The sequence below is a fragment of the Lissotriton helveticus genome, chromosome 11 (assembly GCF_964261635.1).
Source record: "Lissotriton helveticus chromosome 11, aLisHel1.1, whole genome shotgun sequence".
Classification (NCBI taxonomy): domain Eukaryota; kingdom Metazoa; phylum Chordata; class Amphibia; order Caudata; family Salamandridae; genus Lissotriton; species Lissotriton helveticus.
In genome coordinates this window covers 109960486-109981755 of record NC_136072.1, presented here as the reverse complement: position 1 = coordinate 109981755, position 21270 = coordinate 109960486, and the positions used below count along the sequence as shown (strand labels likewise).

At 41.9% G+C, this 21270-nt stretch overlaps 1 protein-coding gene across 1 annotated transcript in view; it reads right to left on the bottom strand.

Moving 5' to 3' along the window:
- Positions 1-4226: 4226 nt before the first annotated feature.
- The window catches only part of PIK3CA (phosphatidylinositol-4,5-bisphosphate 3-kinase catalytic subunit alpha), a 339084-nt gene continuing 322040 nt past the window's right edge, over positions 4227-21270 (bottom strand). Inside the window, exon 20 of the mRNA XM_078665664.1 lies at positions 4227-4526. Within this exon, the coding sequence (XP_078521790.1) occupies positions 4457-4526 (70 nt within the window). The 3' untranslated portion in view covers positions 4227-4456. The remainder of the gene's footprint in view (positions 4527-21270) is intronic.

Below are 21270 nucleotides of genomic sequence, written 5' to 3'. Positions count from 1 at the left end.
GCACAGATTGATGCTGTGGTGGCGCTGAGTGATGTTGTGGTTGCGACGAGTGATACTGTGGCGTTCAGTGATGCTGTGGTAGCGCATAGCGATGTTGTGGTGCCCCTGAGTGATGCTGAGTGATGCTGTGGTGATGTGATAGAGTGTAATTATGTGGCGTGTAACTATGTGGCACTGAGTGGTATTTGGAGTGTATGTTGCATTGAGTGCAGTGTAATTATGTAGCATATACTTATGTGGCACTGAGTGGTATTTGGAGTGTAAGTTGCATTGAGTGCAGTGTAATTATGTGGCGTGCAATAATGTGGCACTGAGTGGTATTTGGAGTGTATGTTGCATTGAGCGCAGTGTAATTATGTAGCATATAATTATGTGGCACTGAGTGGTATTGTGTGGAGTGTATGTTGTATTCAGTAGAGTGTAAATTGTGTGGCGTGTAAATATGTGGCACTGAGTGGTATTGTTTGGAGTGTATGTTGCATTGAGTGCATTGTAATTATGTAGCATATAATTATGTGGCACTGAGTGGAATTTTGTGGAGTGTGTGTAATTATGTGGCACTAGGTGGCTTTTGGAGTGTATGTTGCATTGAGTGTAGTGTAAATATGTGGCATGTAACTATGTGGCACTGAGTGGTATTTGGAGTGTATGTTGCATTGAGTGCAGTGTTATTATGTGGCGTGTAATTATGTGGTACTGAGTGGTATTGTGCGGAGTGTATGTTGCATTGAGTGCAGTGTAATTATGTGGTGTGCAATTATGTGGCACTGAGTGGTATTTGGAGTGTATGTTGCGTTGAGCGCAGAGTAATTACGTTGCGTGTAATTATGTGGCACGGAGTTGTATTTGGAGTGTATGTTGCATTTAGTGCAGTGTAATTATGTGGAGTGTAATTATGTGGCACTGAGTGGTATTTGGAGTATATGTTGCGTTGAGCGCAGTGTAATTTTGTAGCATATAATTATGTGGCACTGAGTGGTATTGTGTGGAGTGTGTGTTGCATTCAGTAGAGTGTAATTATGTGGCACTGAGTGGTATTTGGAGTGTATGTTGTATTGAGTGCAGTGTAATTACGTGGAGTGTAATTATGTGTCAATGAGTGGTATTTGTAGTGTATGTTGCATTGAGCGCAGTGTAATTATGTGGTGTGTAACTATGTGGCACTGAGTGGTATTTGGAGTGTATGTTGCATTGAGTGCAGTGTAATTATGTGGCGTGTAATCATGTGGCACTGAGTGGTATTTGGAGTGTATGTTGCATTGAGCGCAGTGTAATTATGTGACGCGTAATTATGTGGCACTGAGTGGTATTTGGAGTATATGTTGCATTGAGTGCAGTTTAATTATGTGTCATTAAATTATGTGGCACTGAGTGGTATTTGGAGTGTATGTTGCATTGAGTGTAGTGTAATTATGTGGCAATGAGTGGTATTTGGAGTGTATGTTGTATTGAGTGCAGTGTAATTATGTGGAGTGTAATTATGTGTCAATGAGTGGTATTTGTAGTGTATGTTGCATTGAGCGCAGTGTAATTATGTGGTGTGTAACTATGTGGCACTGAGTGGTATTTGGAGTGTATGTTGCATTGAGTGCAGTGTAATTATGTGGCGTGTAATCATGTGGCACTGAGTGGTATTTGGAGTGTATGTTGCATTGAGCGCAGTGTAATTATGTGACGCGTAATTATGTGGCACTGAGTGGTATTTGGAGTATATGTTGCATTGAGTGCAGTTTAATTATGTGTCATTAAATTATGTGGCACTGAGTGGTATTTGGAGTGTATGTTGCATTGAGTGCAGTGTAAATATGCAGCATAAAATTATGTGGAACTGAGTGGTATTGTCTGGAGTGTATGTTGTATGCAGTAGAGTGTAATTATGTGGCATGTAAATATATGGCACTGAGTGGTATTGTGTGGAGTGTATGTTGCATTGAGTGCAGTGTAATTATGTGGCGGGTAATTATGTGGCACAGTGGTATTTGGAGTGTATGTTGCATTGAGTGCAGTGTAATTATGTGGCGTGTAGTGGCACGGAGTGGTATTTGGAGTGCATGTTGCATTGAGTGCAGTGTAATTATGTGGTGTGTAATTATGTGGCACTGAGTGGTATTTGGAGTGTATGTTGCATTGAGTGCAGTGTAATTATGTGGAGTGTAGTGGCACTGAGTGGTATTGTTTGAAGTATGTTGCATTGTAATTATGTAGCATATAATTATGTGGCAGGGAGTGATTTTGGGTGGAGTGTGTTGCATTCAGTAGAGTGTAATTATGTGGTGTGTAATTATGTGGCACTGAGTGGTATTAGGAGTGTATGTTGCATTGAGCGCAGTGTAATTATGTAGCATATAATTATGTGGCACTGAGTGGTATTGTGTGGAGTGTATGTTGTATTCAGTAGAGTGTAATTGTGCGTGAGAGTGCAGAGTGTGTGAGGGTGCAGAGTGTGTGAGGGTGCAGAGTGTGTGAGGGTGCAGAGTGTGTGAGGGTGCAGAGTGTGTGAGGGTGCAGTGTGTGAGGGTGCAGAGTGTGTGAGGGTGCAGTGTGTGAGGGTGCAGAGTGTGTGAGGGTGCAGTCTGAGGGCGCAGTGTGTGTGAGGGCGCAGTGTGTGTGAGGGCGCAGTGTGTGTGAGGGCGCAGAGTGTGTGAGGGCGCAGAGTGTGTGAGGGCGCAGAGTGTGTGAGGGCGCAGAGTGTGTGAGGGCGCAGTGTGTGTGAGGGCGCAGAGTGTGTGAGGGCGCAGAGTGTGTGATGGCGCAGAGTGTGTGAGGGCGCAGAGTGTGTGAGGGCACAGAGTGTGTGAGGGCGCAGAGTGTGTGAGGGCGCAGTGTGTGTGAGGGCGCAGTGTATGTGAGGGCGCAGAGTGTATGAGAGCGCAGAGTGTGTGAGGGCGCAGTGTGTGTGAGGGCGCAGTGTGTGTGAGGGCGCAGTGTGTGTGAGGGCGCAGTGTGTGTGAGGGCGCAGAGTGTATGAGAGCGCAGAGTGTGTGAGAGCGCAGAGTGTGTGAGAGCGCAGAGTGTGTGAGAGCGCAGTGTGTGTGAGAGCGCAGTGTGTGTGAGGGCGCAGTGTGTGGCCTAAAGTAGTGTGAGGGCGCAGTGTTTGTGGCCTAAAGTAGTGTGAGGGCACAGTGTGTGTGGCCTAAAGTAGTGTGAGGGCGGTGTGCGTGTCCTAAAGTAGTGTGAGGGCGCAGTGTGTGTGGACTAAAGTAGTGTCACGCATACACACATTCAAATACACATACAGTGGTGAAGGCTCGCAGACACACAGAAACAATATGTACATGCTCTCAGACATACACATCAGGTGAAACTTCCCCGAGGCAGTCCTTGACATGCCCTTGTGGTGTTTGGCTGCACCTAGTTCCGTGAAGTAGTTGTAGGAGAACAGTGTACAGAATAGGGGCGTTGGGGCAGAATGAAGAGGCAGGACAAAATGGACGGGGTGAAAGTGAAGAGAGGGCAAAGAAGGGAGAATGGATTGAGATGCAGATAGAGAACAGAATAAGGAGGGGGAAAAGGAGAGAAGTAATCTGAATAGGTAGAGGGGAAGAGATAGGATAGGTGGAGGCGATTCAATAGAAAAACCGGGAGAACAAAGAGGGCAGAGTTAGGAGAGAAGGCAACAATGAAACAGAAGAGGACAGGAAGCGTAACCGAATGGGAGAAGAAATAAGGTTACTAAAACTCAAATTATTCCCATTGGGATTTCCAAGATATGTTTCTATCTATCTTTTTAGAATAATAAACAAGAATGCAGTTCACTTGGGAATCTTGATTTTCTTGCAAGCCAGTCGAGCAGCTGGAAAACGACAAAAAAATGGTAGGAAAAGAGTAGTGGGGAAGATGTGTTGTGCCTGCCTACTGTCCATATGGCGTCGCTGGTCTTTCCTGTGAAGCTTTGTGACAACGACTTGCTAATTTATGTTAGTAGGAGCGCCCAAGCGGATTCCTTTGAAGTGTTTGAAGTCTGATGCTGGCTGCAAGCAAACCAAATGGTGTGCGATGTGCACGAGCCCACACACATGCACTGTAGGCAATCTGCCTTTGGGAGCATTTCTGAGACCCCTACTTAATATCATTGCTAAAGCAATGCCTTGGACGAGACCTAGTGAGCAAAAAGCAGTGATGAATGATATAGGGAATCAATACAGTTTCGCTGACATGTTGTATTACAGAGTATCAAAGCCACAAGCAAGAAATGCAAGGTTCTCTATAGAGAAAACTTAATACAGTTTGAATAAAACATTTTTTTATTTCAAAAAAGTGTCAGCTGATAATCCCTGGATCTTCAATGTAAGAAATATCTTAGTTAAAATCAAAATAGTACAGTTATACATTTAATGTTATGAAGGCATGAATACATTTACTTAAAATGTTTAGTTGTTTTGAATAGCATCCACCAATAAAATACATTTGAAAAAACAAATCAATGAAAACTTTCGCTGACCATAGTCGTACAAAACTACAGTCTCTCGGAGTAAGAGAGGTTAGCTCCATCTCCACAAGACAGCCACTGTGAAACAGCATAATATCTAGATGACATAAAAAAACACAACATTTAAGGGTAATACTTATTTGAAGTGCCACTGATTTTCCATGCTTGAATGTGTAAACATTTTTGCTCTTAGGTTTACTTGTTGTGCTTCAACACTGCACCCAAACCAGTGCTTAATTGAGCCGGTAGCTTCCAGGGCTCGGCACCGGCACTTAATTGTCAACACTGGCGCCTGTGACAGTCTGGCTAATTTAGAGATGACCAGGACAGTTAATTATTAGTTCAATATACACTAAAAAGCACTTTTACCTGCCACCCAGGCTATTCTTATAGATTTAGGGGCGTGGACTAGTCTGAATTGGCACACTTGTAAGAATTTGATGGTTAGTAGTTGTGTTGTTACTATCATTGGCATCATGACAGGGGCGATGTGTGGTGCAAGGTGCAGTGGGCTCCTGAGGAGAGCTCCAACACTTATTTCTTTACAAATTAAGCACTGACCCAAACTAAAGCTATTTAACCACAAGTGCTATTGCCCATTAATATTTCATTATCACGGTCATCAAGACATATTACTTTGAAACAGTTTGCAGGTTTATATGAACTTTTAGGAAGTCTCAGCATTTTACAAACCTTTGATGTACAAAAGTCACAAATGGTCGGTAATGACAAAGAATGGAAATCACACTTGCTTGAGGAATCTTGAGGTGCAGATTATCACATATAGTAATGGACACTATCATATCTTAGTAGACAACATCATAGAAACAGATGATTGCTTTTTGGTTACCTGTAGGCTTATTCAAAACAAGGAAATTGCGGAACAGAAACACAATACTATCCTCAAATAGGAACTTCTACCACAATGGTAAAATTATCATTTGTACCATGCCTAGCATAAGACAAAAATAATCTGTAGGACACTAAATAGTTTTCCCAATCACGCAAAGTTATTCATCCCAGATTTTCTTCCGTACATAACACACTGTACAATTGAATATAGAACTGAATACTATGTATTCATGACAAACTGTATGGCGACAATTTATTATAGTAATTTTCAAAACCATCCATTGGTTAGCAGTAGCACAATTTGTTTTATTAAAAGATTATATTTTAGGTTAAAACACAAAGCATGTTTGACAACATTTCAGCATTGGAGTGTGACTCAATGACATTAGGTAACTTAACACCACCAACGCGTGTCAGAGGTAGCATCTTCTTGTGATCCAAGCTAGTGGCGTTAAAAGAAGCTGTTTTTATAACTTTACAATCTTTATAGTTAGAAAAAAAAGTACATGCTGGGCAAGGAGAATGATAAAACACCCAAAATTGTGTGAAGGGCAGTTTTCACATAGGGTAATTACAAAGTGAACACAAGCAAATCCTTGAAACGTTTACTGTGTTTTGAATTTATCATATATGTGCAATATTGCGAGCCAGGTTAACAAGTCTGTTCATTTTGTGAACACCTAAATTTCAACATCTATGTTTAGGTGTTTAGATAGGGTGAATTTTGCACACGATAGACAAATACAAACTTCAGGAGCACGTCAGTATCACCAATTCAGAGCTTATTCCAAAACGAAAACAGGACATACTTAAAGTCACTAATCTGTTCTTATCCTCTGCTCTTGTTAACTACACACGGTAGCTTACGGCAAGGGTAATATGTTAATTTAGCAATTTAGAACCCAGAGCAACCACATATGAATGCTAGACTTGGAGATCATGGATTACATTTCAACTCTGCGAAAAGTTCTGACTTTACCTGCATTAGAAGAGGAAAAGTTACTTACCTGTCACAAACATGCAGCAGGGTAGCTTGTCCAGAGCTTCTTGTTTCAGTCTAATGTTCTCTTGCCCTACTTGAAAACACCCAGTTAAAGGCTTAATTGTACATGGATCTCAAAACCCTTTGGCAAAGGTTAAATGCCAACCAAGTTCTTTTCTGAGTCCTTCAACCCTGTAGAACATACTTACACTGGATACCTAATGATGCAGGTAAATTTAAGCTTCCCTGTCCAGAGCGTTTTTCCCGATGATACAAACATTACCATAGAGTATCAAGCACTAAGGTTAATATAAAAGAAAGAAAACATGATCTTATCTCAAGAGGCTAACTGCTGTTTATGTAAACGTCTTGGAGGGAAAGCAAACCAGAGTGACAATGCAAACAATGGGTACAGAAAGTGGGGACTGACATCCACAAAGCTATTTTCTAAAATTCCTACAAATGAAGCCTAGCCACTTGTAGAATTACATTCAATAAGTTCAATAGAAATGAAATTACATCTTTCATAATTTAAAATGGCTATAGCAATGAAACGCCACTGCATCTGGTATTAGCATGATTGTCAGTATATAGCGTGATCATCAGTATAAAGACAATGTTTAGTTGGAAGAAGTGCTTCTGTGTTCAGACCTTGAACATGCAGTGCCTTTTTGTGATTCTCAGAGGTGCAAATGGTTAATACTGGATTCATCATGAAGTTACCATCAATCCTGTAGGAGGTTACCGATAGTGAGAACAGTCAGGATTTAAAGAGTTGACGGTGTGCTCAAGAACAATCTGCCCAGCAGGGCTCTTCTCACGTCGCTTCGGGACAATATGTATTTATGAAAAACTTTTCGATTTTCTTTTTGAGTAGTACAACATGGTAAAAAAAATCCTACTAGTAACCAAGGTGGGCTTCAGAACATGTAAAACACGTGCATGATGCGCACAACTGTTTCTCTTAAACTTCACACATACATATAAATCAGCTATTTTTTAATATTGAACAGCCAAAACAGCTGCTTTTTCATATGTACAATATTAGCTCTTTTATCAAGGCCTCGAAGGTATGATTTTTTTAAAATTCTAAACTGGGTACAGGTATAGTTTTAATCAGCACCAGGTTATTCAATATACTCAAAATATACTTTTCCTCCTCCCAGACGCTTAAGAAAGGTTCTTATTTTAAAACTTCAAGTAAGGGCACAGATTCGGTTTTCACCCAGCCTCCAAAACTTTAGCTTCGTTAGAGCACCCTCCCCAGCCCCTGTCCTTAGGAGATCTCCTGAATGCCAGAGGTCGAAATGTGTCGGCAGCATATGGAACAAGGAAAACTGGGCAAAAAGGTGTATCACTGATCCTGGCAACTGACATACTCTTTACTAAAAATGTTCTTGGTAAAAACAACTTGACCATGAAACATTGAAAGTGAAGCATTGTCCTACAAGGAAAATCTTTCATCACACAGACTGTTCTTGACCAATGGACTAGTATCTCTAAAAAAACTACATAGAGTACTTCCGGGTTTTAGGATCATTGTATACGGTTTACAGCACATTTGTTCACTTGGGTGTTTTTGTTTTCACAATATTGAGTCACTAAGGTTTGATGGGGGGGGGGGGACATTTAGGCACAGATTATTGAAAACTTGATGTTGTGTTTTCTAACACAGGACAGAAGCGCATGAATGTATGCCTTGAAAGTCATATAGAAGGCAGATTTAAAAAAATGCAGGACACACTGAAGCCTTTTGAAAACCTTGCCTTTCAACTAGTGAGGTAGAGATGTTTAAGTTGATTAACTGCCTCAGGATGTAGATTTAGAAGCTGAAAAATGTTCTCTTCAGATTGTGGACTGCAGCATATGTGGAGGCCATGACTTGTAAAGATGGACATCTGAACGGTCTGCTGGTGTTTGGAGCAGTCATGCATGCCTGCATTCAAACATGTGGTCGGTCTTTAAAATAGGTGTTATTTTTACCACACAATCTACATTTTAATAAATTTAATGTGGGAGTGCGAGACCGAACCATCCTTGCTAAATTACAACCAGGGACACTTATTTAAGATAATGTGTTATTAGCTAAAATGATCTCACCTTATATACTTTAGGAATATCAAAGGATGAAATAGGGACACTTGGAAACAAATCCAAGACTGAAAGGCTATGCAAGGGTTTTAATTTCTAAACTCAATCCACACCTTTTATGCTCTTAGAAGGTTGGATGCCTTCACTGACCACACCAAAAATGGTGACCGGTAGGACAGTTTCATTAGCTGCACTGATATAAATTCGGAACTGGCTATCTAAAAATTGATTAAGAACATCTTTCTATTAATAAACCAATTATTTTCAGACAATTTGTAAACAGACCTATCTATATGAGAGGTGGTAAACTGCCTTTATTTCTGTGAAAAGGAGTTGCTCACTTGAACGACCTGTTGATGGAGCTTGACACCAACTGACGAAAAACAGTGGAAAAGCCCATTTAATTTGCTAGCTATTTTGTAAGCAACCGGTTACGAAAGGGGTAGAGGAATCTATGTGGTCATTTATAACGGCATGTAAGTTAACTCTAAATAAACAATGTATATACACATTTAAAGAACGTGCAAACGATAAGGCATCCTATCACAGCAGGAGGACTAAAGTCCATGGCAATAACAACTGTATAATACATTTCACTCAAGTTAGAAGCAAGTTTTTCAAGCATTTCAGACTTTCTTTTAAGAACGTTCATGCATTTGTGAGGCCTACTGCGATATCAATACATAAGAGCAACATTACCATGTTCAGAGATATTAAGTCTTTGTGTTTCCATTAGTTCAGAAAAGAAGCTTCATGCAAGAGGCCTCTGAACAAACATGAATGTCTTATAAGCATGTCTGCCTGATCCGAGGTGATGTTAAGATCATCCTTACTCTCACTGTTGCCACCATCAGATCCAACATGCAGATCAGATGTAGACACATTTAATAAGCTATGTATAGGGCAAGGCCCAAAGAGAACTTGGATATTACCTAATGTCAAGGTCTGGCACTGGAGTTTCCCAGGACCTATGTCTTGAATGCTAATCCTGCTCATTTTGCATTCAAAGGACTCTAGAAGAAGTCTGTGTAATTCATCTGCAACCTCAGTGAACTCACCTGGTAGGTACTTTGCAACAAGACAAATCGGTTTGTGGACTGCCTAATAATTGTGTCAAACGTCTAGCCCCAGATGCTTCAACCTATTGTGACAAACCCTGCTGTATGCAAACATAGACAAGGATTTCTGACAATGAGGCAAAAGTATATGCACCAGTGTGAACCCACCTACAACGAAAAACCCTGAACCCTCTCATGTGGATGATCCAATACAAGCAGAACATCTCAACATAGAGGTTATGTCTGAACACTTTACAGCATCACTGTTGGGTGGAGGATATGGCCTTATGGCTAGAACGGTCGACCTCGAAGCTGGGGAACCTGGCTCTAGTCTCGGCAGGGACGCTCAACATCCTGTGATTCTGGGCAAATCACTTAATCTCCCTGTGCCCAACAAAAATAAAGGTGTCCTTGTGTAACACAACTGGTGCTCATGTAAAGCGCTCTGATACTTTCGGGTCAAGTTCGGGCTATATAAAATTCCAGAAAAAAAAAAAAAAAACTTAAGCCCATAGCTGTGCCAACAACCACATTATTCTCCATATCTCCCAGTTAGGTTTCAAACAACACTCCCAAACAAGCCATACTAATATTGTACTAAGTTCTCTATATACCCAAATACTAAGGCTATTACTTACTGATACTACTTGAGGGCCAAGTGGCTTTTGATACAGATAACCACACTTTGAACAAATTCTCTTCTCTCCCATCAGAGAGGCTGCAATTTGTGCACATTTACTTCTTCAGATCCCTTCAATTCAGATCGAGGCCCAGATGTAGGTAAAAAATATTTACCGATTCTTAATTACCGAATTTTACCGATTCGGTAATTAAGAATCGGTAAATATGAAGGGTGGACATGTAGGTCCATCCAGATGTGTATTTTACCGATTCGGTAAATATCTGTATTTACCGAATCGGTAAATACCGACAGGTAATGCTCCATTCATTCCTATGGGCTTTGAAGCCCATAGGAATGAATGGGGCATTACCGGTCGGTATTTACCGATTCGGTAAATACCGATTTTGACAAGGGTGCAGGGGGTGTCACTTTGACACCCTCTAGCACCCCCAAAAAAGGTTCGGGGGCCATATGGCAGGCATACCTGCCCTAAGGGCAGGTCTGCCTGTCATATGGCACAGGTGTGCATGCACACATGTGCATGCACACCTGAATCGGTATTTTAACATCAAATACAATTTGATGGTAAATACCGATTTTGTAGGCCTTGTGGGACTCAGAAGAGTCCCACCTACATATCAATTTTACAGATTCGGTAAATATACCGGTCGGTAAATTTACCGACAGGTATATTTACCGAATCGGTAAAATTACCGATTTGCCCCGTTTCAGTCCCCCTACATCTCGGTAGCCAAATACCGGTCGGTAACGGCCGAATTCGGCCGTTACCGACCGGTATTTGGCTACCTACATCTGGCCCCTAGTGTGTTGTGCCTAATACTTATCACCCACTTTATTTTAAAATGGAACATGTGGGATAAGTCATACATGTTCAGAAAATATCTCCTACAAATCCAACAGTAGATATTATTGGCCTTTCTAATATTGAACCCCATCTTTTTCCACCCACCAAAATAACAATAATTAACATTCAGAAGTGGCTGCTGCAAGCAGTTCCTCTGGGATACTCTATAAACGTTGTCACTGATGCAAAAATGTAATGATTCAGAGGTATCCCAAAAGTCTGGCTGCAATATTATTTATTAGACTTGTAGATCTGTAACAAATCAATTACATCTTTGTCCGAAACTATAAACTATTGAGTGGCAAATGTCTGTTGGACAGTGCGATCTGTTACGTTACCAATCTAGAAAGAGAAAACACTCTTTTGTAGAACTATCCAAGAACTCTACCTCTGCTGAAAGTCATGTTCAGTTCTGCAATGCGCTTGACCGCTACCATGAGGAACTCACAATGTCATTCCCTTACTGTACACTCCGATTACTTATTCTTGAATTGCACATCATATTTAAACTTTATCCCATTACAACAGCTTCAACTTAATCAAAAGTACTACGTACATGAAAACTCTTCACTTCAGTGGATCCAGAGCTACAAGATTCAAAGACAACACAGAAATGATCCTCACAGGTAACTGAATCAAATACAGTCAGACCAGAAACACAATCATTAACAACCAGTTCTTTGAATTCTCATTTAGCGGATATATGTCTTTCTTCAAACAACAACTCTCTCAAGAAAAAGCCACCGTCTTGTAGTAATTTAACTTTAAGAACTGAGGACATCATAAGATCTTTATCATCACTGCTCACATTCCTTAAGCTTGAAACCTAGTACATCATTTGCTGTTGAGAGATATACAAAATAAGTAATAAGTATAAAAAGATTTGGATTATCAAAATTGTATTTTTGGTGCTCAAGTCAGTAAAAAAAAAAATAGATGACATGGGTTTTAAAGTATTGCATTATAAACTTAAATGACATTTCTGACAAACAAGACAACACGGATATCAGATTTCCCGCTAGAAGGCAGATGAGAACATGTTTTTGATTTATGACAAAAAAGCACTGCCTGGGGAACAATAAGTGACCATGTAACGAAAGGAGGTATTTCGAAAGTCCACCCTTACAATGAGAAACTTGAACTATTTGCTCAAGTACGGTACTGTCTGTACTTTAAATTAGGCTGACCGTAGGAGTCTGTAAGGTGCGCCTCATAAAAAGGTCCCAAAACTGTGAAGGCCGAGCACTATATAAATTATGCCTTTAAAAAGGCAATCAACGCAGGTTATGAAGGAGCAGTGATATATGTTGTCTTTACCCCATTATAAAAGAAAAGGGGTGTGCAGTTCCTCACACAAACAAAATATTAAAGTCTAAAGTTCCAGGGGAAGGAATGTGATCCAGAAGGAGCACGAGCCCTCATAGCCGGGCCTGCGCTGCAATGCCCGACGGGCATCTCCCAGGGTGTTCTTTACTGGAGATCTTTTTATAGCCGTCTGGTGAAGTGAGGGTGTGTGGGATCAAGAAGTGTGTGTAGAGTGATGATGAATTGTGAGTTAAAATATGTATTTTGATACTCAAAGTCAATCTATTTAATGAATGAGCTCATTAACCTAATGAAAAATGTGTGCTGACTCATTGGGATTTATTTAATAGCCTAATTGGGTTTATCTTGACTTGTTCTAAGGTACAAGTACTATCACTTGACTTGTTGTGTGACTGGTTACCCTGACTACAGTATTTTTACTTACTGAATCTGGTCATAGTGTAGTGCAGGTTCTTTTTTTAAGTTCTGAAGAATCGCCACGATTACCTTTGACATTTTTAATCGAGAAATATGTTGACCATTTAGACCAACTTATTCACTAGGCTAACTAGGGCCATTACATCCTAAGTTATCACACATTTTTAATTAGGTTAGTGTGCTCATTCATTAAATAAATAGACACCGAGTATCACAATACCCAATTTAACTCACACGTCATCACCACTCTACACACACTTCTTGAGCCCACACATCTGCACTTCACCAGACAGCTATAAAAAGTTATCCGGTAAAGAGCCCCCTAGTCGGTGACCGTTGGGCATTGCAGTGCCGGCCCGACGAGGAGCAAGCCAAATGATGAAACACATTTGGGAGTGTGAGGGCCTGTGGTTATATTGGAGCACATTCCTACCCCTGGAACATAAGACTTTAATATTTTGTTTGTTTGAGTAACTGCACACCCCTTTTCGTTTAGTTCATTGAAATAAGGAGCATGTATGATGGGCATAAAAAGCTCCTGGTTCCTCTTTTGTAGAGTTTACCCTGTTTCCGTCATTAGCCATTCAGCATATTTCAGTATGTGCTCCTGGCAGTTAGCTGGGTCCTTGAGAAACCTAAAATTATCCTATTACCATAGTTTTGTAATAAAACTATAAAACAGATGTCTGTTATTTCCAGTGAGGAAGGTAAGATACATTTTCTCTAATGCGTCTTTGTATGACAAAAGCAGGAAAAAGCAGAAGCAAGAATGTGTGTTTTAATACTGAGGTGGCTGTTGGTCAGAACTTACTAGTTGTTTCAAAATTGAGAATGAAGGAATGGCTAATCGAACTAGGTCAAGTGTTAACAAACCATGTCACATGCTCACTTCAGTGGCCATTACCGGTCTTACTGGCATTCAATGTAGGTGTTTATCCTCAATCAACTGCATACAGTGCTCATGCATCCCGTAGCTTAGTCAGTCAGTTGTGTTTCCTGTGCATGAGGACAATATTCTGTTCCTCATTTGTTAACACTAAGTCATTTGAAATTAACTCTGAAATCTGGATTGAAATAATCCGACTTTCTTTGTGGCTGGGGTTCACGGTGGGATCTGGAGGGAAAATCAGAACCACAAGTTGCCAGGGACCAAAAGGCTGAATCGCACTAAAGAGAAAACATTTGCCCCCAGAAAACCCCCAAAGACAGTCTGCAATTTACTGAATATGGACGTTTGATGCTGCCCAAGGTCACTGTTAAGTATACAATATTCTTACATTTTAGGGAAGTGCGCATTTCATGCAAGAGATAAAAATGCGTATTAAAATTAAGGGGTGGTAAGGTTACAAGCTATAAAATTACATTTAGTCAGAGCTTTTAACTGACCAATATGTGAAGGGAGATGTAGAAGTTTCATATCAATAGAATAGAATCCATTGGGCACTAGCACTAGTAGCTAAGCGGTAGAGGAAAATATTCTGGACATGGTATAGAGAGGGGTGGGGAGGAAAAAGACTGACATTGGCAAGGAAAATCAAGACAACAAATGCAACAGTTTGGTTCTGCAGATCTCCAGTGAGTTTTGGTCTCTTTGATAAAGCAGTCCTCTTTGAGTTTGCAGATGTTCAGCAAATATATGGTAGCATCTTTGAACCTGTGTAAACAAATAGAGGCCCAGGGAACACATTTCAGATTTAACTGTTTGTTCATCAATTAATTGATTCTAAAGTCTTAATATGTATCATTTTAGACAAATTACCTAGAAGAGAATGTGTGCATTAACAAACATGAAATGACATCTATATTTGGGTGCTCACGTTTAAACTTCAAGTGCCTCACTAGTTATTGCTTGAATCCCGCTTTAACCACACAGCTCTTGGATCCGGGCCTTTGATTGTTTTGAAGGCTATACTTATGTTTGTATTCTGGCAGTAATACAGTTTCAATGACTAGGGGGGTGTGGGCTCTTCAAATTATTGCTTCCACTGACAGATATAACAAGATCTATATTCCAATATGTAATTGGCTTTGGAGACTATTTCCATTCACCACTCTCCATAACTCGCTGCTGTTGACAGAATTCTTCCAACCATGCTCATAAAAGTTTTCAATGAATATTGCCGGCCACTACCTTATGAAAACGGCCTATCCACCCTCCATGCTATTACTATCATTCTGGTAACTGATGGCTGGATTGAGTTTTTGATTTTGTTCAAATACATAGATTTGCTAACTACTCCGAGTTTTGATCTATTAGTCTGAGCCTTTTTAAACTGTACACTTGGTTGGTACATCTCTGCATTACCATATAGTTTTATATGTTCTATTTCAGTTTGCTTTCTTTCGATTGGCACACAATACCATTGTTAGTCATATAAAGGTCATGAAGTTTCTTTTGTTTTTAAGGATGTCATTGGGATGCACATTTCAGAGACATGGTGCTAAGATGCACCCTAAGGTCAGTAAATGGCAAACGCTTAACCTGATAATGTGTTAACTGTAGTGGGGGATTGGTGGAAATTTGACAAGTAAAAGTTGAAGGCCACCTCACTGAAGTCAGAAAATAGTTAGATTTGAGATTAGAAAATCGTAAAACCTACTTGCTGCCAATTATATCAGACTAAGATAAAGATAAATGAACATGTCACTTTACAGGAGCTTTGGGAACCAGGTTTCATTTTTGTATCACAAAACATGACTAATATCTCTAACTTCCACAGCAATCATTTTGATGCAGTGCCTTAAAAGTGGTTAAATGTGTTTAAAATGGGGAAGAGTGGAAAGTGGGCATTGGAGATTACCAATTTAGGGAACATATATAAATATGTATAATCAACATTCTAATTACTAACAAGGCACATTTTTCCAATAGGAAGAGGTATCACCAGCCTAATAGTCGCTCATTTCACAAGACCTGCAAATGTTAAGATGACAAGCAATTACAAAATATATAGTACTAAGTAAGATGCAAATAAATAATACTGCTCTAAAACATGAAAACCAAAAACCTCAATAAGTCCCATTTTTCTTTTTCGGAGCACTCCTTCCTTTTTCACATTGTTGTTTATAAAAGTTGTAGGTATCAGTTACAACTACTGACTAACACTATTGTTCTTAGATTTTCTAAATTGCCAGATCTGCAGTCCCTCGAACTCCATATATCAACACATTTAGGGCACTCCTCCAAAGTAAAATTAAAATGAAGCATACAAACACAATACTGGGTCTTCCTTTCTATGTTGTATGGCATTTAAAAAGGGTCTTGTGTTTGAGAAATGTTCACCTGAGCTCATATTATGCCAATACACCTCCATGCCTCCATGGCAAAGAGACAAAAAGATATAACAAGTCCTAAAAATGACTTTTTAATGCAAAAGCAACCATTTCAAATGTATTAACAAAGTGTATTCACATACTGAAATATACAAAATAACTTAATAGACAAATGCTGCTAAAATATACATGTATAGGATAATGAATAGTCTACCATGTACGACACTTTTATTTTGTACCATTTTATCCAGGTAAAAACATGACATGAAGGGTTCGGTGATTATGTCGAATAGCAGAGAGTAAAACAATGTTGTATTGCAAGGTTGACAATACATCATTCTTCACAATCACCAGCATATCTGCTAGTGCATTAAATTAACACCATAATATTGTTAGGTCAAGCCATAGCTCTAGTATTTTAGAAATAAAAAGTTAGCCTACCCTGTAGATAGCTGCTCGTAGCATGTAGATTGTAAATTCACATGCTCGGCATATTCCTGTCATCTAGTATTGGGCAAGGACATTTGCAGCTTATTTTTATTTGAAGAAATGCACTTGTGAGTCACAGGATGCACCATCGCCCCACCTTAGTAGGTAATTAGAGTAGGCACCTACTAGATGTTAGTTTTTTTTCCCCGTTCAGCAGGTGAAGGAAGGTATGGAGTGGCGAGTGAACGCAGGATGGTGCACTATGTTTATTGTGGAAGTTAAATAATATAAGCAGAGATCTGTACAGCATTCTCCGGGGAGGGTGGTGTGTGCATGTGAATCTACAGCACTATAAGCTACGAACAGTTTATAGGGTAAATAAACGTTTCTGTTCATAGCATGCAGCTGTAGACAGCTACCCCCTATAAGCGGTGGCTAGCGTGTGGATAATGCACACTGCTCTGCCAATCATAGCCAGCGTGTAGGCTAAGATGTCCACACAATAGTGTTTATTGTAAATTTGTAAGGTTCACCAAGTGGCTGCCTTACTTATGTCGGATAGTGGGACGTTATCAAGGAAGGCCATGGTTAATGTTAGTGTGTAGAGTGCTACCCGAGGGAAACAGGAGGCTATTCATCTGGAAATACTGGCAGGCATTTGAGCGGTTTTGTAAAGGCTACAAATATCTGATTTGACGAGCAGCAGGGTTTGGTACTGCTGATGTAATACATAAAATATTTAAATGTAGGGTGTAAAGTGCTACCTTCACTACAGAGTCTGGTTGGGGGAAAAACTAGCATCTCTATCGTTTAGTTGAGGTGGAACGGGAAGACCACTTTGGGGAGGAGTACAGGGTTGTTTCTGAGAACATCTCTGTCAGGGATTTGAAATGAAAGATTCTTGGCATTTGAGAGCCTGCACTCATTGATGCGTCGGAGATGTAATGGCTACAAAGAAACCTACTTGTCTGGAGGAGAATTGCAAGGGGCACAGATTCAATAGTGGGGTTCCACGAGTCTGTTAATGACCATGTTGAGGTTCCATATTAGGGGGGACTCTAGGAGGGATGATCCTTTTGATTACTCAGATGAGAAACAGGGAGGAATGTTCCGTTTTTGCATGTGTTCGGCAAGAGCTGCTAAAAGCAGTCATATGGAAGTGTAGGGGATTGCTGACTTTTTAAGATGAAGCTAGCAGATGATATCTTGAACACTGGGTTAAGAGGGTTCAGGTGACTGACAATGCAATAATGGATGAACGTCTTCCAGAGCAGGGCCACATAGTTGGTCTAAGATTCCTGCAGGATGTCCATGCATTCCTCTGTTGTAGCATAGGTAGGCAAACTCGAAGATCTCAGGTGCCAGATCACTTAACTGACCTGCCAGAGGTGTGGGTGTCTGATCTGGCCTTGGTTGTGTGTAGGAAGGTCTGGCCAGTTAGGGAGCTACACTTAGTGGCTGAGTACATGGGCTGTAGGACCCAGATGAGGGCTACCAGGATAAGTGTTGAGAGGTTTGCTTACGAATAACATACGGAAGAGGGGGGAGAGGTAAAAACGTGTAGGCAAAGATCCTTGACCAGCTCATACCTACTGCATTGATCATTGAAAGTGGGTGTCGGTACCAGGAGATGAGGTTTGGGCATTTTAAAGTTTATGGGGTAGCATTGCACTAGAAGAACTTGTAGGACTTGTGGGTGAAATTCCCTCTTGTAGACTTGATGCATCCTGCTGAGTAGGTCTGCCAAGTCATTGTCCACTCCCATAAGTTCCTCCACGCTAGAAGTTGTATGCGGTGGCAAATAGCTCAGTGCCAGGTAGCAGGGGAGAGTGTGTGCCTCCCTGCTTCAGAAGGTAGGATGGCAGTCATATCCATTATGATCAGAACAACCTTTCCTCAAATGAATTAAAGGAAGGCCCTGAGAGTGAGATGTACGGTTAGCAGTCTGAGGTAGTTTGTTGCCTATGGTGATGGGGGCCCAGTTCCCCTGTATTGTCGTATATTCAAGATGTGCCTGTCCAGCCAGCGACAGAGAATTCTAGGGTAATGGTGACTTGTAGAAGGGGGTCGGAGAAAGGCCGCCCTATATAAGGTTGTTTTTGTTGCTCAACTGCAGAATATTGGCCTTTACCAACACTAGATCCTCTCAGTGATCCCCCGCTTGTGCCCACTGAACCGAGACATTCCTGCAACCGGTGCATGTGGAGCCGTGCATGGGTCACGATGGCAATGCAAGAGTCAATCATCTCTAGGAGGCGCATAAGTGGACAATTGGGCTGAATGAGGTAAGAGCTGCTGGAATGCCAACACCCTCTGTTGGCTGGGATAGGCTTTGACTGTGGCCACAGGAAGTGTTCTACCTTGAGGGGTTTTAAGGGGTACCTTGTGGCATTCATGGTGAATCCCAGGTCATTTAGCAGAGGAATTGCAGCTTGGATGTGTGCTAAGCATTGCTGCCTGCATGCGCTCATGATCAGCCAATCATTGAAGTAGGGATAAACGTGAATGCTCACCCTCCTTTGATAGGTGGTCACCACTGCTAGGCAGTTTGTGAAGACTCTTAAAGTGGTGGTAACCTCCAAGTAAAGCACTCTGATTGGTAATGATGGTCACTAACCACAAAATGGAGGTAGTAAGGATAATGATGTGAACATAGGCATCCTTCATGTCTAGCGCCGTCATTTAGTCGCCTTGTCTGAGCAGAGGGATGACATCCTGCAGGGTTGTCGTCATGTGGAAATGTTCCAACACGATGTATTGTTTGATGGGACTGAGGTTGCCATCCTTCCTGGGAGATGAGAGTAGTTGAGTAGACGCCCATGCTCCAGTGGTAAGGAGACACACTCTTTGTGGAGGAGAGCCAAGGCCTCTTTCTTTAGGAGACTGAGATGTTCTCTGATAAGGGTATGTGCGCAAGGTGGGATTCTAGGAAGGGTTGTGAGAAATTCTAGGCAGTATCCATTGTGAACCACCATAAACATCCACTGATCTGATGTGATTTCCTCCCAAGAAAAAAGAAATCCTGCAATCTCACCCAGGTGATGTGTGATTGAGGGAGAGGTCGAGCATGTCAATGCTTCGAGGTGGATGCTCCTTTGCTGGAGCCACGCCTTCCCCTGCCTTTGTTGTTACTGCTGTTGTTGGCACTTCTAGTGTATGCTATGTCCGCCTGCTGGTCAAAAGACTGCTGCTGCCTCTGGTATGGATGGGTGAGATCATGGGAGATGGCCATGGTGCCTCCTTGATGATGCTGCCGCTGAAAGTCAGAGATTGAAGGAAGGGCACCCATCGACTTGGCAAAATTGCTGTCCTCCTTTGTTTTTTCCAGCATTTTATCAACTTGGGGCCCCCTGAAAGGACAGTTTGAGGAGATGCTGCGGACCTCCGGCTTAAGCCCACAAATACACAGCCAGGCATGGCGTCTAATAAGGGACACTGGTGTTAACTCCCCAAGATGCTGTGTCTGTGGAATTGAGGACACAGCGAAGGTTAGTATTGGAGATGCTTTTGCCTTCATACGCTTTCAGAACTCTGGGGAGATGTTTAACCAACTCCTGGATTTTTTCCCACTGGGCCCTATCATGTTGGGAGAGGAGTACCCAGAGTTGGCTATGTGCCAGTGGGTAACTGCCCCAACAGCCCTCTCTTGCCGGCTGCATACAGCTTTTTGATCTCTTATCAGGCAGTGAGGCATATCCTGCTGCCTAAGCAGAGGTCCTCTTTTGGACAGTATGCATGAACAGGGGTCTGGCAGGACACTGCCTCCTATGTAGACAGGGTCCCTGGGGGCAGCTCTATAGCTTTTCTCCACCCTTGGCATTACTATCCTGGCCTATTGGGTTCTCTGAATGTCCCTGGGGTATACCTGAGCATACCCTTTAACATGGGTAGGAATTGTACTGTTCCCTCTAAATTCAACAACGCCTCGATGAGGAAATAGTCTTCCTTCGGAGATGCACATCCACCTTAAGAAAGGTGACTTCCCGCAGAATTACCTTGTGGCAGCCCATGGGATCATATGAGTGAGATGCACTGATGTGGTAATGGTCAAGCAATGGGTAGACTGTTGTGGTGGTGTAGACATGGTTGGTGTCCCAAGTGTCGACGGTAGGCCCTTGCTTGTAGGGCGAGTCATAGGGGTCAGCACAGTGTAAGTGATCGCTTGGGACATAACAGGAGTGTGGAGATCTCTCTGGTGATTGTGGTGGAGGCAGTGGAGGTCTTGTAAATGGTTGTGGTGGTACTAGTGGGGGAGAAGGGAGAGGAGAATGAGGTGGTGGTGGGGATGGTGCAGGTGGAGCATAAGGAGGGCTGGTGCCTTCTATACTTCTTGGGACTGGGAGCCTGGAATTCTCTGATGTAGGTTCCTCCTCAAATGCCAGTCTCCTTTTTTGAGACAGACGCTCTGTAGGCTTTACCGGGTAGTTTGCCAAAATCTTTCCCTAGGGGGAAGGGTAAAGGGGCACTTCTGCCTCGCAGTCTCTGGAGGAACAGCAGTTCTGAGTCTTCTGAGGTGGTCATCCAAGGTGTTCACTACATCATCAGTGGTCAATGTGCCATGCCAAAAAAGCCTCCAGCTGTGAGTGGGGTCGAGGCTTGTCCATGGTCTTGGGACTCGACAGCCAAGAGGGGTCGGGTCTTTTTGGCTCAGAAGACTTCTTTCTGTGCCAACTAGAGCTCAAAGGTAGCAGTGGCCCTGGAGGCTGTGGTATTTTGTGCTTAGGGCTCGATGTCCGACTCCCTTAGAAGTGGTGCCCTGCCTCTGCGTGACGCCTCTAGGAAGGCTTGGATTGGGTGTATGGCGACTGGACATATGACCCTAGTGGAGCTCTTCATTGGAGGGCAGCTGGTCTTGGAAGTTGAGGGAACCTCTCTCTACTTCTTCCTGGTCGGAGCTGCTTAAAAAAACTGCCTTTCGGCTGGGTG